We start from the raw sequence: 18,091 nt of genomic DNA on the forward strand, positions 1-18,091 counted from the left end.
CGCATGGGTACAGACCCCACCCTGTACCGTGCCTGTATCTACGTCCTGGAGACATGGGAGTCCCACATCAGTCCACCTCCTGTAACCTGCCTCTCCCCCTATCTAAATCTACGCATCAACCTGTACCCTGCCAAGCTGGTTCGAGTGCCTGTAATGTCCCGCCAGCGCTGCAGCAAAGTGGGGTGGTAAGGAAAGTAATTAAACTAACTAATTAACGCCCGGGGAAACTCCCCCGCAAAGACAAGGGACACATAATTACAAGCCTCTCACGGAAGCTCGCTAAACCTCCCCTCAGCCTCAGAACACAGCCAGAAAATCCCATTAAGGTCGCTCCTCCTCCTCCTCCACATCTCCCTCTTCCTCCCACTCATCCACAGTGGCCCAACTCTGACCCACGTCAACTCCCCAACTCTCCTACCCCTGGCTCCCCCATCAGCGCTCCCCCACTCCCCCAGCAGTAATCCCAGGACACCTAGCAGGCAGCCACACCACACCCTCCCTCACTAAGCCCCAGCGACTGGGATAATTACCAAGTCCTCACGGGACATTGTAGCCCCGACACAGCCATTAAGCACGCACTCACCTGCTCCGGAAGTAGGTGATATTCGCATGGGCTCACCTGACGACGCGTCGCCTCCACACACACACAAACACACCCTGCTGAGTCGTCACACACACACACACCCTGCTGGGTCGCCACCCCTCCACCCATGCTCGGTCCAGAGCTGGTGATCGCGACACAAACCCCACTCGGCCTCCACCATGCCCCCCCAAAGGAGTTCAGTTATCCGAAAAGTCTCGATATCCGACAGTGAGAAACAACGGCGCCTCCTCAAGCCAGAAGGAAATCCTGCCATACGTAAATTCTGAGCCCGTCCTCCATGGCTAAAGAGTCTCTCGCACCAAGAATCTAAAAAGTATTTGGATCCAGGCAAATTTCGACATATACAACAGCCGTCTGTCACCTAAAGAGATAATGATAATATAACTAAAAGTTAAAACTTGATTCGTATTCACATGGACGTGGGACCTATAACCAAGCACTTTAACCAAATTAGTCTCTTCCAACACATCACGAAGGACCTCAGTTCATGGAAGATCAACAATCACATCCACATACACACGCGTGTCTTGACGGCCCCAGAATCAGCCATTATTTATCATTACTGTCATTATAAATTATCTTCATACCTGAGTGTTCTCCCGCCCTTACACGGGCAGCGCCAGGAACAAAAGAACAATGCACCTCACTTGCGCGAATTATCATCAATATGACAATTATTACTATCAATTATCATTATTTTTCTAATTTTTTTCATGCAAGTTCGCCTTTCCCGCAGGAGCGAGGTAGCCTCAGAGGATGAAAATCCTCACTTGGCTCTTTCCTCCGTTCTTTCGGTTTGGAGCTTAATACAGGAGGGGAAGATTTCCAGCCCTCCCGCTCCCGTCCCTCCTCCGTCTTACGCGACACGCAAGAGACGTGGGCAGCATTCCTTCTCCCTTAATCCCATGGCATAAATCATCAAATTTCCCTTAATCCCAAGGGATAAATCATCAAATTTCCCTTACTCCCAAGAGATAAATCATCAAATTACCATTTAACATTACCATTCTGTAAACGTAAAGACGCTGTCAATCAGCACGAAGCACTACACCCTGGAGAAGCACCGGCTGCTAAAAAAGACGCCCTCACACTGTAAACATGGGAAAATGATGGACGCCTCCAAGACATAAATCGTACTTTCACCTCCCAAGTTGGAGGACAATTTGGCTCCAAATTGGAGACAATCACACAAGTTTGCTGCTCTTCATTCTGATGCAAAGCTGCAAATTCCCTCGACACTGCAACTTCCCACAGACTGCTGGGTGGGAGGGCACTTGGTGTATACACTGCTTCATTATTTAAAACCTGTCTGGCCAAGGTCCCAGACCCAGCTGTGGGGGGAGAAGACCTCCCAAACCATCGTAAGGTATACGTAAGGTAAGGTCCCAGACCCAGCTGTGGGGGAAGAAGACCTTCCAAACCATTGTAAGGTATATGTAAGATAAGGTAAGGTGCCAGACCCAGCTGTGGGAGGGTAGAAGACCTCCCAAACCATCGTAAGGTATACGTAAGGTAAGGTAAGGCCCCAGATCCAGCTGTGGGGGGGTAGAAGACCTCCCAAACCATCACAAGGTACACAGTCCACTGGCTTCGGCCTCACCTCGGTCTGGTATCTCTTCCAGCTGTCTTTCCTATATCCTTCCGTGTCATCAATCCTCTCTCTCTCTCTCTCTCTCTCTCTCTCTCTCTCTCTCTCTCTCTCTCTCTCTCTCTCTCTCTCTCTCCACCTTCCCCCAGCGGACGCCTCGTTCGGGCAAAATTGTCTCGCCTGCCGGGGTAAAATTTGCAGGCCATCAAGAGGGACAAATCCCCGAGGAGCCTTGCGCGAAGACGAGCAGTCCAGAGAGAGAGAGAGAGAGAGAGAGAGAGAGAGAGAGAGAGAGAGAGAGAGAGAGAGAGAGAGAGAGAGAGAAATATTCTGGCATCTGTTTAGGCGGAGGGAGGCAGGCTAGACACGACCAATGACTGTGCGGGGATGCGATTAGGGAGGAACTGACGTGTGTAAGGGACTGAGGGAGATCCCTTTTTGTGTGTAAGGGAAGAGCGGGGGGGGGGGGGGGCAATGAACGTGGTATATGAGGGAGGGTGGGGGTGGGAGGGGGAAGGGAAGTATTCAACTGTGTAAGGGAGGAAAGTCTAGTGTGGCTTGACTAAGTGTGTGTGTGTGTGTGGGAGGAGGGTAGGTCGAGGATGAAATCAGATCCATCGCCCGGCAGTAGCCATCATTGCAAAGACTATAGAAATACCATGGATAAGTAGGCAAAGTCTGCAATACGAAAGCTCCCGAGATGGTACTGAGGGTCAGGTCAGGTCAAAGGTAAATGCCATGGGTCGTATCGTCGTGACTGAGGGTCAAGAGTTGGTCGTGCTCAAGGGCTGTTGTACTGTCGTACTCAAGGGCCCCACTAGCCTCACGTAGGCATCGGCGCATCGTACTGAAAAGGCTCGGACCATCGTGCTCAAGGTTCGTGCCTGAAGGTCGGACCATCGTCCTCATGGTTCGTATCTCCCTATATATGCCTGAGGATCGGATCGTCGTGCTTGAGGTTCATACCAACGTGCCTCAGGGTCGGACCATCGTGCTCAAAGCTCGTACCAATGTGTCTCAGGGTCGGACCATCGTGCTCAAGGAGTTCCCCACTGCGTGGAGATCGGGCGAGTGCGTGAGCACTTCACGGCGTCGAGATGGCTGGTAATTCAGAGCAATTCACGACGGAATGTTGAAATTCCACAGGGACTCGAGACCACAATACGTGAACCACACGGCACAATGTGCACACTTCACGCAGCTCGTGTACAGCTTGGGGGTCTGACCTCGGGTTCCACACGACGCTCTCGAGGACCGACAAGGTCCTGCCACCTGGGGTCTCAACACCCCTCTAAAAGGGAGATGATGTTGGCATTATAAATGCGAAAACCTTTGGGAAGTAGGATCTAACCTCAAGGGAACCAAAGGCGTCCCCCTGCACTTTTCCAAGCCTTAGGGGACTGAGGGGGGGGGGGTTCTTTCCTAAGGGGGGATCCTAGGGATACAAATTTTTAATTACCTTCATTGGATCATCCATTTATGTACGTGGCCCACCCTTAGGATAATGGACTTAACGAACTGACTGACAGCGAGGCACTTATGTTAGTAATCTGATAAATGAATACAAAGACTGGAGTGTTTTGTGTGTGTGTGTGTGTGTGTGTGTGTGTGTGTGTGTGTCTAGTGGAGGTACAAGCAGACGTTATAAACAGACTCTACAACAACAGATGTAGCTGTGCAGGTTAGCTGACGGGCAGGAAGCGACAACACACATCCCCAGCCTCCCCCAACAACACTTTCTCCAACGCCAACAAGATCCTCCCATCCTCGAGTGAGCTCTTGTTTCACTCGATATGGCCAACACGACCCTACATCATGAACTGGAGCAAGCCAAGACGCACGCACAGTGCTTGTGAACTGAGGGTTGTGTGAGGGTGGAAGCTGTGGAAGAGGGGAAGAGGAAGAGAGGTGCTTGGGGGTGTGTTCCTGGGGGTGGCGGACAGACCTCACCTCCTAAGCCTCACAGTCCAGCCGATACAGAACCACCTCTCATGCTCCACGTGTGTGTGTGTGTGTGTGTCTACTGTCCAGCCCTGTACGCACACAGATCCAACTCCAACAGACCAACTGTGATATATCTTGCAGGTCAACCATACTTATCTACGTTAAATATATCCCACTTTGTACTGCTGTCAATTCCCATGGAGGTCTCTCTCTCTCTCTCTCTCTCTATATATATATATATATATATATATATATATATATATATATATATATATATATATATATAAAATGGTTAATGAGTCATCAAGGTCGAGATGTTTACAAGCCAGCCACTCCTTGGACAGGTTTATCACTGTGAGATAAGGCCTTATCCGACGCTGAAGAGACTGAGATATACCCTGAGGAGGGGGCGCTTGACACCTTATGTATGTATATTGTTCTCAAGGCACCACTGCTCGACCCTCCCACGTCATGCACCCACGGTACGTTCCACGCTCGCCCTCCACCTACCTCTACCTACGTACCCTTCGTTCACGGTACTGGGGAAACGTCCTGCCGGTGAAGAACCGACATTAAAGCTGTGAAATTTAAATCACAACCTCAGCCAAGCAAGACCAACGCTGGGCAATTCCGTAAAGAGACATAATGGGATGATATGCTGACCCAACACGGTATGGAGGAGACAAAGGCAGAGGATCTGTAGGGTAAGGGCGGGATGAGGGAGGAGTGGGCTCTGCACAAATGATAGCTGCGGGTGCTGGCCAAGCACCTGTGATGAACACCTCCCCTCCACCATACAGCTCCTCCTCCGACACGTATACGAAAGACGCAAGTCTGCCACGAACGGATTTCCCGACAACGGAAGCATCATTGACGTACTATAAACAATAACACCAATCGATGCGTAAATGCAAAAGGCTCGTATACGTCCGTCCATCCATCCATACCGTTGCTTTCATGCAGTTCCGCGGAGCGAGCGACACGGCACCAACAACAAGGTTAAGGTTGGACCTCACGCCCTTCCACCTCCCGTCAGGACACCCCCTCGCTTCCCGACTCGCCTCCCTCACACTGCTGCATCCCTCCTCTCAACACTCCCCCTCGGCCTTACAGCAGCCCTCGACTCCCTCTCTGCTTCGCGGCGCCCGCCTGCGGGAGGTCTTCGGTCAACCCATGAACCAGAGCCGCGGTCCGCAGGACCGGCCACATCCGTCCCCCCGACAGCTGTGGGGCGGAGACGCGTCCTGCGACCGTCCCGGGATCTCTCTCCATCAATCCGGTTGCTTCATCGTGGCCCTCCCAGGTGCCAGTCAGCCTAGGCACATCCCCACCACCACCTCTCTCTCTCTCTCTCTCTCTCTCTCTCTCTCTCTCTCTCTCTCTCTCTCTCTCTCTCTCTCACCCTGACCACTCCGCCAGCTTGGACACCCCCCCACCACCTCCCTCCTCGATCGAATACCGTCCTAATAACCCTATCAGATCCGCGATGCGTTATAGGTGACTCGGGCGATCCTGGAGATCCGGTTAAATCCCCGAGGAAAACAAGATGTAAGCCTCACCAAGCCCCTGGGGATTACCTCCTCACTCCCCCATCCCTCGTCCTCCTCTTGCTTATCATGCCTCCTCCAAAGGGCCCCAGAGCCCCCCCCTCTCTCTCTTCTCTCTCTCTCTCTCTCTCTCTCTCTCTCTCTCTCTCTCTCTCTCTCTCTCTCTCTCTCTCTCTCCCTCCCTCCCTCCCCGCCCCGCTCTCCCCTTGATCACTCCTGTCACGTCTCGTCCAATCCTTTTATTCCTTTACCCATGACTTTTTTGTCCCACTTCATCTTTAATCTCTCCACCCTGACCCCTCCTCCTCCTCCTCCTCCTCCCTCCCACAGCTGCTCTAGCCTCACCCGGGATCAGAGTGCCCGGGTCTTCAACTACTCCCCTCCCTCCCAGCCTCCCTCCCTCGCGCCCTGGCCTACTGGCTGTGGCGCGGATCTGGTCGACTCCCTCACCACAGGAGTACCGCAGACACCCCCGGGGGTGTCTCTCTTCTTCACACAGACGTACCGAAGCACCCTACCTAGCGCATCCCCTTCGGAACCTTCCCTTAAGCGGCTTCCTCTCCCTTTCCCATCATCCCCTCCCTCGCGGCTGTATCGCTGCCTTATTCCCGTCAGAACACGAGTACTCACCGTGCCTCGAGAGCCCCGCGCCTGCCCGCCCTCCGAGTTCGTTTTCCGAAAATACATATCGATGCTAAATGGACGACCACCCCTCACCCCGCGCCCTGGGGCCACGTTGCTGCACACGCTGACTGCCCTCAGAGAGAGAGAGAGAGAGAGAGAGAGAGAGAGAGAGAGAGAGAGAGAGAGAGAGAGAGAGAGAGAGAGAGAGAGAACAAGGAGCTGCGGTATACTGCTCTCGTATCCAAAGCTAACGAGAGTTACATTAAGTTAACCGCGGGTCGCAGCGGAAGCAATGCTTGGGGGGGCGACTGATGCGATGGGCAGAAGTCCGTCTTACGAAAAGCCCACGTCTCTTACTTCACGAAATTATGGCTCCGTTCCACGATAGCCCCGTCCGCTTAACAAGAACCTTACGCGAAAGCCCCCTTTCTCTATTTTACGAAGTTACGGCTCTGTACCACGAAAGCCCATCTTGTTTAACACAGGCCTGTCTGTTTTACGAAGGCCTCCTCACCCCATGTTTTACGAGCCTGCCTCTGCTTGACGAAAGTCTGTCAACTGGAGTTTTTTTTTTTTTTTTTCTCGAGCCAGGGATGTGGGCCTGAGCTAGTTTTTATCACCATCGTGAGGCTGTCCACCTCAATCCTACTTCTATTCGTTATCAAACTGGTTGGGCTTAAGGTCTATGGACTACCAGGCAAGGGTGTGTGTGTGTGTGTGTGTGTGTGTGTGTGTGTGTGTGTGTGTGTGTGTGTGTCCCATGTCATTTAAGGCCGCCCACGTCAAGTTATAACCACCAGTCGAACGATCTTGATACACCACCTTCAGGAGACCAGGCCAAGTTCTTCAGGAGACCAGGCCAAGTTCTTCAGGAGACCAGGCCAAGTTCTTCAGGAGACCAGGCCAAGTTCTTCAGGAGACCAGGCCAAGTTCTTCAGGAGATCAGGCCAAGTTCTTCAGGAGACCAGGCCAAGTTCTTCAGGAGACCAGGCCAAGTTCTTCAGGAGACCAAGCCAAGTTCTTCACGAGACCAGGCCAAGTTCTTCACGAGACCAGGCCAAGTTCTTCACGAGACCAGGCCAAGTTCTTCAGGAGAACAGGCCAAGTTCTTCAGACTAGACGCATTCTCAGTACACATGTGTATATATGGCCTTTGCCTTTTTCTCGTCGGTCTTTACCCATCTGTTCAAGCAACTCCCCGACCTTAAACGCTTCTCTTATCTTACCCTCTTCCTCCCTCACTCTACCCTCTTACCCTTCCCGGCCACGTAGGAAAATTGCTTCCAATCCTCCGGTTTAAAAGTGCGCGTCATTAGCATTGCAAACTCAAGAGGAAGTTTCCAGAAGGTTGGGCGGGCCTGCCTCCTGGGCGCGCGGCCCATCACTTCGCCATCCAACGAGAGAAAGAGAGAAAGGGAGACACGGACGAAAATCCCACGGGGCTCCCGTAAGACTCTAAGCCCTATCACAATTCATTGTTGCGTCCCTTTCGGAATCTGTCCTCCCCCTCCACCTCCCCTCCCCCAGCACCACCAGCTGTTTCGCCGGCCCGGCGGTTGGAATGATAATGTCATTTATATGAAAATTGCATCAGGAGCCGACACCGGTGGATGAAGGAAGGAAGGAAGGGTTGTGGGTGGGGGGGCACACCACCACACGCCTGACCAGGAAGGGTTGGAGGAGGAGGAGGAGGAAGAGATGAGATAAGGAAGAGGAAGCACAACACGGGAGCCGACACTAAGGGCGAGAGAGAGAGAGAGAGAGAGAGAGAGAGAGAGAGAGAGAGAGAGAGAGAGAGAGAGAGAGAGACGCTACGCTGTGGCAAGAGCAAATGAGGAGGTAAAGTATTTAAAAAAAAAAAAAAAAAAAAAGAGGAGTTATGGAATGACCTTAAGCCACACCAACAGGTCGCTCAGACTTCGTCCTAAGCTCCTCAAGTGGACTACCACCAGCTGAAATGAGGAAGCGGGTCACTTCTGGTCCTCCTCATGAAGACCCACGTCCACAGACACCTGGCCTCGAAATTAGACGCTACGGACACCGCTTCGTCTGGCATCAACCTACGTGCCATGGCAGGTCACATTGGCCGTCACAGAGGAGCTAGTACAGACGGCCGGGCGTCCTTTTGAGAACCAGAGTCACCTGACGACAAAATGACTCTTCACTGACGGGTGCGAAGGCCTCTCGTGTGGCGCAAAAGACCTCCAAAAGACCATCAAACCCTTTTCAAGGCCCCCCCAGCCATCAATTACGACCAGCTGCTGCACTGCCGTCCACACACACACACACACACACACACACACACACACACACACACAACCCCCGCCGCCCCTTTCACTCTAAGGCACCACACGGCTATCCCTGTCACCACTACCATTCACCTGGTAACCAGGATCCCTCCCTACAACACCCCTACAACACCCTCTCTCTCTCCTCCTCCAACACCCTCTCTCTCCCTCCAACAGCGACCGGTCGTGCGATCATCACGACCGGCGTCCGTCGCCTGGCCCGCCCACCACCACCACTACAAAACCTTGGACACTATACCCCCCCCAATCCACTCCCATCCCCCCCCCCCCTTGAAAGCTCTATCACAACCACTCGAGCCCTGAAGAACACACTTGAAGATAATGCTCGCCACATAATTGCTCCGGGCCGGACGGAGGACGGGGTGGGTGTTGTGTACGTCAACCATCACGGGAGTTGACAAAACCTCTTTTTTTCCCCCAGCGCCAGTCATCGTCCCACGGCAGGACACCCCCCCAGTCGACCCGTGGACCCAAACAATATTCACGGAGGTTGAAAAAGAAACAAAAAGAATGAAGACTCGCCCCGATACCCATAATATAACAATGTTCACCCACTCATTTCCTGTGCTTTTAGGGGAAGGGGGACGGCGGACGCACTCAAGACCCCCAAAGGGACATGACAAGCACCAATCTACAAGCGCTATCTAATCGTGGCTCCTCTTATCTTCAACAACGCCCTCGACAGACGAACATAATCAGCCGGGGGGTTTTGTGGCTCCGCCCTCGTAGATAACGGTTATCACTTCTTCCCCATCACACCGAATCCACCTACACACACACACACACACACACAAACATCTTGCTCACCCTGATCTTAACCTCTGGCACGATGGGTTAACAAAGCCACTATCACGACCTCCCAGTTCTGTAATCCCTGTAATACACCATCTGTGTAATTCAAGGCTAAAATCCAATTAGCCGTCGTTCATCTATGTACTTAGCATCCACCCACCAACCTGCACGGAGGGGGGAGAGAGAGAGAGAGAGAGAGAGAGAGAGAGAGAGAGAGAGAGAGAGAGAGAGAGAGAGAGAGAGAGAGAGAGAGAGACGTCAACTCTTAACATCCTACCCTAAGGTCCCGTCCCTTTCTAAGGATCTTCCACGAGGGGATACAGAGTCCCGGAAGCAGATGAGCGGACTGCTGCTACCCCCCTAATCATCCCATGTACACACACACGATTTCCTCCGGGAAGAATGCGAATGACACCTTGTGCATAAAAGCGACACATGAATCCAAGTTTCCCCCCCCGCAACCTCAAAAGCCACGCACGGTCAGCCAGCCTCGTCCTCCAGCGATGCACTCCGACGTAAAATGATCATCGTGTGGAAATACGTTTATGTATACCAAATATCTCCCGGAGCCCCTGGCCGGGGAAGATGACGGAGGTCCTTTGGCCACAAAGACCTTCGACTTAAAACTGATATGCAGAAGAGGAGGAGACCGCTCTATATGCACCGCCTCAACATGGTCTTTTCTCCTTTAATGCGGAGACTCAAAATTTACGGTGACGTTGTGTGTACAGGGCGGGGAGGGTGCTGGCAAACACGCCCACACGAGAGAGAGAGAGAGAGAGAGAGAGAGAGAGAGAGAGAGAGAGAGAGAGAGAGAGAGAGTTCATGAGACGCACGACCATCGTTCTGTGACCAAAGGACATCAACATCTAACGTCACTGTTATACAACCAGCCACTAACTTTCTATGCAGTGGGCTTCCTTGCCACCTTTCTCCCAGGGGCATTCCTTCTCCCCTCGGCGCGCAATATCATATATCTTTTAAGGGGGGTATTCTTTATCCCAATCTCCAGGGGGTTATCTTCCTGTTCCTTTCTACAGTGGGTTTCCATATGTTTCACATTGGCGCTCAGTATCATCTTCAGCATCCGCCTTCCGCAACCTTTTCCACAGCGCCCCTCCCTCAACCTTTTTTTTTTCTCCACAGTGGTTGTGCTCAACCGGTACCGATTCCCTCCCATACTTTTACTACAGTGGCTATTTACCTCCTTTCCCAGTGGTTTTCCAAGGGCCTTTTCCGCATATTTTCTATCGTCCGCCATAAGCCTACCTCCACACCTCTCCCGGCAGAGCCTTTCCCATTCAACCTCTTCCTTCACCACGAGTCTTGCACCTTTCCCTCCCTCTCGAGCGCTGACCGAGCCCTCATGAAGCAACGGGGTCTTATACCGTGGTGTCTTCCAAGGGGTCTTCACCCCCACAGCACAGGTTGCTGGATTGGGTCGCTGGTCTTGGTGGGTCTTCTTTCTCTCTCCCTCAGGTCTTGATATGCAGCAGTCTTGACCAAGGCTTTCAGGTCCTCGCAGAGTACCACAGTCTTGATACGTATCCCTGAAGAAGGGCTAGGGGGTCTTCACGAGTCTCCCTCCCTTAAGGTCTTGACCTCGAGTATCCCTGATGAAGAACCAGGGGGTCTCTTCATGAGCCTCCCTCTAACGCCCTCACGCCTTGGCTTGGGACCAAGCTGTTGCTGCAGCACTCTCTCAATTCCGCTGATCAACCAGACCTTTCCTGCCCGCCCTTCTGCGAGTCCTTTGACAGCAGAGCAGCCCTGTCGACGAAGACCTACGCGCCCTCTCTTATCTCTCCCTTTCTCTGCAGCCCTGTCGACGAAGACCTACGCGTCTTCTCTTCTCTCTCCCTTTCTCTGCGATTTGAGGTAATTCTCCGCATCACGCTTCTCTTACCTTTCCCACTGAACTCTTTCTTATCTTTTCTTATCGTAATCTTTCCCATTCTCTTTCGGTCTCAATTGTTTCCCAAGCTGGTCTTCCACGCTTCTTCCATTCTCATTCCTTTCATCCATCATTCCAATCTCTCTCATCTCGCTGCAATTTCATCATATTCTTCCTTACTTAAAAGTCGATTTCCGAGGCTTGTCTCTATCCCCCGGGTCTGGGAACCCGAGTGACACTATCGTTAGTAACATCGATCAGCTGGCGGCCCTCCCCTCTCCCCGACAGAGTCTACACCCCTCACACCGAAGCTCGTTCTGCTGTCAACACCTCGACAACACCTGAACCTGAAACCCAAACACCAACAACGTTCAATTGCTCGGCTGCAACACAACACAACACAACACAACCCCCCGACCAAAAACAACCAACCAACAGCCATCCGTGACATTTATATTCTCCCAGCCAACACTTCGGCGCGTCAGGGACAAGCTCTCTCCCACTGACAACACTCACGTCTTCCAACGCTCGCAAACACGAAGGGTCTCCTCTCCCGGCTTTTACCAACACACGGATTAGCTCCCGACGGCCTCTCCCTGACAACATACATCTTCCCTGCCAACACATCGTAACTCTCTTATTTACAACTGGACCACCGACGCACCGAACAAATCACCGACAGAATCGGGGCTAATTCACCAAGCCACCCCCTCCTCCTCCCTTACCCTACCAAGGCAGCGAAACTCCCTCAGACAGACCGTTAATTAACTGATTCATTCGACTCCCATTTTGTTAATGAAAACGCCCGTGCGTTAATTAAGACTTCCACGCCTCAAACGCGAGCCTCCGTGGTGCGGTGGTCAGCGCCGCTGGCTTGAGAAGCACGCGCGGGATCGCCACTTGGGTTCGAATCGTGGACACGGCAGTCAAGCCCACGGCCAACCCGGCGCTCCATCCTCCCGTGCGCTAATTAAGACTTCCCCCCCCCCCCCCCAATCAAGCCGACTGTGACGAGTTATGAGGGTAAAGGGCCAGGTGTTCCGTGCCTCCTGGGCAGCTGGTGCCGAGCCCCCAAGCAGCTGAGGAGGAGGGAACACGAAAAGCGAACGACGAGGACACTCGTTCGGCCACAGCAACCAACGGGCCAAAATGCACACTGGAACACCGAGGAATGGAACGAAACTGGTGAAAACACACGTGTGTGTATGTGAGAGAGAGAGAGAGAGAGAGAGAGAGAGAGAGAGAGAGAGAGAGAGAGAGAGAGAGAGAGAGAGAGAGAGAGAGAGGTGGGAGGAAGGGGGATACTCCAACCTCCCCTGACCACATTTTTCACGCCAATTAACCTCGTCACTTAACTAACTCGCCTCTGAAACACGTTTGGCGTGTGTGTGTGAGTTGGTCCCGGCGGCCAGTTCTACCCGTCGTGAATATGGAGGAAAAAAGTTTTCCATTCTCTGGCCAGCAACAACATTCCGCCTACCTTACTGCGTTGACGGACTGCAGCGTAGGGCGAAATCAAATGCAGCAAATGGCTAATAAAAAAGAAAAAAAAGGTTAAAAAAAAAAACTACTACACAGAGAAAACACAATAAACACAATGGGGTTTTATGACAACGGGAGGGGAGGGGCGTCAAACACCCGTCTTTTCCACAAGGAATGGGACGACAACCCTATTATATTTACTGATAAGTGTTCAGTAATGGCTGGGATGAGGCTTTTCTCGAAGCGAGTCTTTGGGAAGTGGCTGCCAATATACGACTAACTATACACCAATGATCTTTTCTCCTCCCCCGGTGATGAGAGAGTAATAGCACCAAGAGCAATATATTCCATGCCTAGGGAAAACGTCAGGACTTGCAGCAGATGTCTCGATGGATGAACACAAGGCTAAAAAAAAATTGACAACAAGAGAGGTCACTAAAGTTTGACGGGTCACACAGTTTGGTATTGCCCCTCTCTCTCTCTCTCTCTCTCTCTCTCTCTCTCTCTCTCTCTCTCTCTCTCTCTCTCTCTCTCCCTGCTGCAGGGCAAGCAACAGACGGATGAACAGTGGCTCGTTTTGTCTGTAACAACACGGTGTTCAGATTTAAAGGGTTAATGCCCAGCCGCGTTGGGGGCGAGGGGAGTATGAGTGATGCTGGACAGGGGGAGGGGAGGTAAGGTGGGGGAGGAACACGACAGAGGGAGGACTAGGGCAAGCAGGATGGGGAAGGGAAGATGGAGGGTTGATGGAGACACGACTGTATGTGTGTGTGTGTGTGTGTGTGTGTGTGTGTGTGTGTGTGTGTGTGTGTGTAATCAATTGCTACACCCCTAAAGACCTGAAAGAAGAGGTCTGAGCCTTTAAGGTCCTTCCTGACCCTCATCCCCAACTCGTATGGGCTGGGGGGTCTTCGCTACACCCCCTGCAGACCTGATATGGGAAGAAACTTAAGGAGCCCTTGAAGTCCTACCTAACCCTAATCCCCAACTCCACCCCAGGAGACCTGAAGAAAAGCCTTGAGCCCTTTTTAAAGGCCAGCCCCTGACCCTAAAACCCACACGGAACTTACCACATAATGTAGGGAGCGTCTGCGGCAGCCAACTTACCACATAATGTAGGGGAGCGTCTGCGGCAGCCAACTTCAGCCAGAATTCTGTCTGCATTACCCTAAGTTATACAGAGGATGTCTTCATTCTCCAGTGTGGTCGGCCAGAGAGAGAGATGAATGGCATAATAAATCTTGGCCTGACTAGACATCACTTTCTCACCCCCTGACGGTAGGCAATTTATGCACCACGATGGATGGAAAAAAAAGAGAGAGAGAGAGAGAGAGAGGGGGAGTGGAGTTTATAAGTCAGGGAGGAGCGCGTAAGAAAGAGAGCTGAAGACAAAGTGAGTGGTTTTAAGTGGTGGGAGGGAGGGAGGGAGATTAAGCCACACCAAGACGCCAGTGGACGTGGTTGTCTTGATGCGTTTTCCAACACAGGCCTGATGAAGCTCCAGCAGCGGAATCCTTTCCAAAAGGATTGAATGCAATTGTGTTCGTCAGACACCGACCTGGACGAGCCCAACGTCCTTGAATGCTGCGCAGGAGCTGCCATGGTTTAACCTAAGACCGTTTGAGCCGCGCAAGTGGCAAAGACGGTTCCCCTGTTTCTATACATGGCCCAGAAGTCCTTTAAAAGGTAAAGGGTTTCAAGGGGACGACATCTTTTAAGGCCCAGTATGACGAGGATGACCCAGACGGTTCCTAAACCCCTTAAATCAGGCCAGTAAATACCTTAAAAAAAAGGGAGGGGGAAAAACTTATGGGCCGACCTTTAATGTCAGACGCTGACGAAAACGTCCTTGATGCTTCCTTCACTTTCTAATACCAACGAAAGAATCCCTTCGAATAGCGTAACTCAAAAAGGAGTGTTAAATGGCGGCCTTTTAGTTAAATGGCGACTTTTAGACTTAAAAGGTGTTAATAAGGCGATCTTTTAGGAGTCCGAATTAACGAGGGCGATTCGTATATACAAACACCGCCGGGAGTCACGTGATTGTCACAAGTGGGAGGTGTCGAGTGCGAGCGTGTGGTGCTGGTCCTTCAACTGTCTGGCTGGAGGGCCACTCAGAACCTCATGACCGCCGTGGTGGAGGAGGAGGAGGAGGAGATGGAGGAGGAGGAGGGAAGAGACGGAGGGGCGAGTGCAGACAGGTGACGACATCCAGGACACGGGAGGAGGTGTGTGTGTGTGTGTGTGTGTGTGTGTGTGTGTGTACACACGTCAGGAAGCAGGAAGGCACACAGAAGACGAATCAGATCAGAGGTCGTGCCATCATCGTACCCGAGGGCTGTGAGGTGGCGCTGAGGGGCAGTGCCGTCGTGCTCAAGGGCCGTACCGTTGTGCTCAGGGGTCGTAGCGTTTTGCCCAAGGGTCGTGCGCTCGTGTTCAAGGGCTGCGCCCTAGTCCTCAAGGGGTTTCACGAAGGCTTATCAAAATTCTAGTCCTATTCTAACCTGTTCACTTTGAACGTAAAAACAACAAACAAGCTGGGTCCTTCCCCTGGGATGGGAGCCAAGGTCACTCCCAACATACTATCCCACCTCCCCAGTATATTCTCTCCCCAACATACCATCCCACTACTGTGCACCTCCCCATAGTAAACCCTCTCCCCAACACCTGTACTCCACAGTACACCCTTTCCTCTACCCCCCCAGTGTACGTCCCAGTGCTCTCTCCCCAGGACCAGGACCTTCCCAGTACACCCCGGCATGCCATTCCATCAGTGGGAGTCTTCCCAGTACACACACACACACACACACACACACACACACACACACACACACACTCGAACATCACAACTCCCCAGTACACCCTCTCTTCTCAGCACACTATCCATCAACTGTACGCCTCCCCAGTACACCCCAGTCCAAACCCCTTCCTTAACAACCGGGACAATTTGGGTACTCACAATGTAGCCTTGTTCAGAGCTGGAGTGACTTCCGCCAGCCTGGAATAAAAGAAAAAGAAAACAATTAAATGTATATATCATTGAAAACGAGACAGAACATACACCCATACTCATGACATAAAAAAAAATATAGTATCCTGAAAGAGAATGGTCATAAAAGTAATTACAATACAATTATGGAATCATTGTGAAAATGCCTAGAGTATAATTTCTACAAATACTTCAAATCGTACTTTCTGTAATAAGACCCTCAAAGCATAGTTTCTATACTAACCAACAGAACATTTCTGTATTTCGGTCACACTATTAACGGCAAGAGACACACTACAGCAGGTTACTGGACGATAGGTTAACAACAGAGGCGAGTTCTACACATTTGTATGAAGACAGTGAACGTCTTAAACTGAAGGTGGACCTCGAGAACTGGTAGGGACGAAGCTCAAGAAGTGGTCGAGACGAAGATCAAGAACTGGTCGAGACGAAGTTCAAGAACTGGTCGAGACGAAGCTTGTGAACTGTTCGAGACAAAGTTCGTGAAGTGGTCGAAAGGGGTTAAGTGGCTAAACCACTGATGTACACACAGCCCCAAACACACTCACCGCTCCCCCCCCCCCCCCCCCCCCGTCAACACAGGAAGGTCCTCAACACACAAACACACTCCCTCCCCCCATCACCTACCACAATATTTACTACATACACACTTCACGTTCTTCAGGCTAATGAGTTCACTCTCCCCCACCCCCCTTCTCACCCCGCAGTCGTACTTTTAATTACTTCGTTCTTAATGAAGGGATAATCATGGGGTGATTACCAACCCGTTGGGGTTAAATCATGCAAGACGCAGTAGCTTCCTCCATTCCACTCGTAAATTTACAATCGTCGTAGCCTCCTCCCGCCCCACCCCGTCCGTCCCCTCGTAAATTTACAATCACGTATACTACGTCTGTTCTGACGTTAATTACACCCCGTCCCGCTCCCCACCCACGCCATCACCTCCTCCTCCTCCTCCTCCGTCTGAGCTACAGTGAGAAGTCTGTCAAATACCAAGCGCGAGAGCCTCCACCAATCCCAGGGACTCCAGGGGTCCTTGCCACCCGTGCCAGTTGTTTCTCTCCTTCCAATTCTAAGCGGCGTATTAACCCCGGTAATCTCCCGCTGAGCCCTGCAAATCGCCGGATAAATCCCAGTTGATCACCTCCCACCTCCAGTCTTTGCCATCAGCGTACTTCCCCATCCGACGAGCATGCCTGGCGCGGGCTGGCTCACCTGCGCTGCTCGGCACGCCAGGACGTCGTGTTCGCGCCGTCGGAGCTCCGACATAAGCATGCGCAGATGTCCTTATCTCCCAACACTCACTCTATACCACCTCCTCCCTCCTCCTCCTGGTCACCTCCCCTGCAACCCACCGACCCTCTCCCCCAGCAACACATCCACGCAAACCCCTCCTCCGCTCTCCCCCCTACCCAAACCTTCAACAGGTAATAAGCTGGTGTAATCAGTGTGCGGGCCCGTGGAAGGTGGTGAACAAGTTGATGAAGTGGTGGGGCGAGGGAGGGAGAGACGGAGTTCCTCCCTCGTCAAGGCAGCCAGCAGCGCCCCCTCGGCGTACCAACCCCAGCATTACCGGCAACCTCAAATTACCCCCCCCCCCCCCACCCTAGCGCTCACGCCCTATCGCAAACCGTAGCCTGGGGCTTACGACGCCCTTCAACCCCCAGCACGATGGGGTTATGGGGAGGGCAAACTAGGGGCGAGAAAGACCGAGTGAGGTGTGTGTGTGTGTGTGTGAGAGAGAGAGAGAGAGAGAGAGAGAGAGAGAGAGAGAGAGAGAGAGAGAGAGAGAGAGAGAGAGAGAGAGAGAGAGAGAGAGCGCATCCCAGAACACACGGGGTTAATTTGCATCCTTAATCAGAGCCAAGCATGAACATTAAAACAACCTGACGCATCCACTAATGCCGCTAATGCCCTCCCGACAGACTCAATTTACCTTCTTTTTTTTTTTTTCTTCTGGCGGTCCGACATTTGCATGAATCGCGCAACATTAGGAGGGGCGGGCACCCGGGCTGGGCAAGGGAGGAGGGACGAGGGGCATAAAAAGACATATTAAGATGCACCGAGACGGCGGTGTGGGTGCTTTTTTTTTTTTTTTTTTTTTACGGCGCCATGTGGCCCTCCACGCACACACACACACACACACACACACACACGCTCGGACGAATTACAGTCTCACCTCACGTTTGACGGACGCTGAAATGTACGTCTCTGTTTACCCTCCTTGCAAGGCAGCCGTGATACGACAAGGACGACGGGGCGACCCATTGAAGCGACGGTGCGACCCCTTCAACATG

At 52.2% G+C, this 18,091-nt stretch overlaps 1 protein-coding gene across 2 annotated transcripts in view; it reads right to left on the reverse strand.

Annotated features, from left to right (window-relative positions):
- The window catches only part of LOC139754235 (uncharacterized), a 487,834-nt gene that overhangs the window by 120,804 nt on the left and 348,939 nt on the right, over positions 1-18,091 (reverse strand). For both annotated transcript variants that reach the window (XM_071671545.1, XM_071671546.1), the window contains exon 3: positions 15,744-15,782. In XM_071671545.1, the coding sequence (XP_071527646.1) occupies positions 15,744-15,782 (39 nt within the window). The remainder of the gene's footprint in view (positions 1-15,743; positions 15,783-18,091) is intronic.

The sequence above is a fragment of the Panulirus ornatus genome, chromosome 16 (assembly GCF_036320965.1).
Source record: "Panulirus ornatus isolate Po-2019 chromosome 16, ASM3632096v1, whole genome shotgun sequence".
In the NCBI taxonomy this organism is placed as follows: domain Eukaryota; kingdom Metazoa; phylum Arthropoda; class Malacostraca; order Decapoda; family Palinuridae; genus Panulirus; species Panulirus ornatus.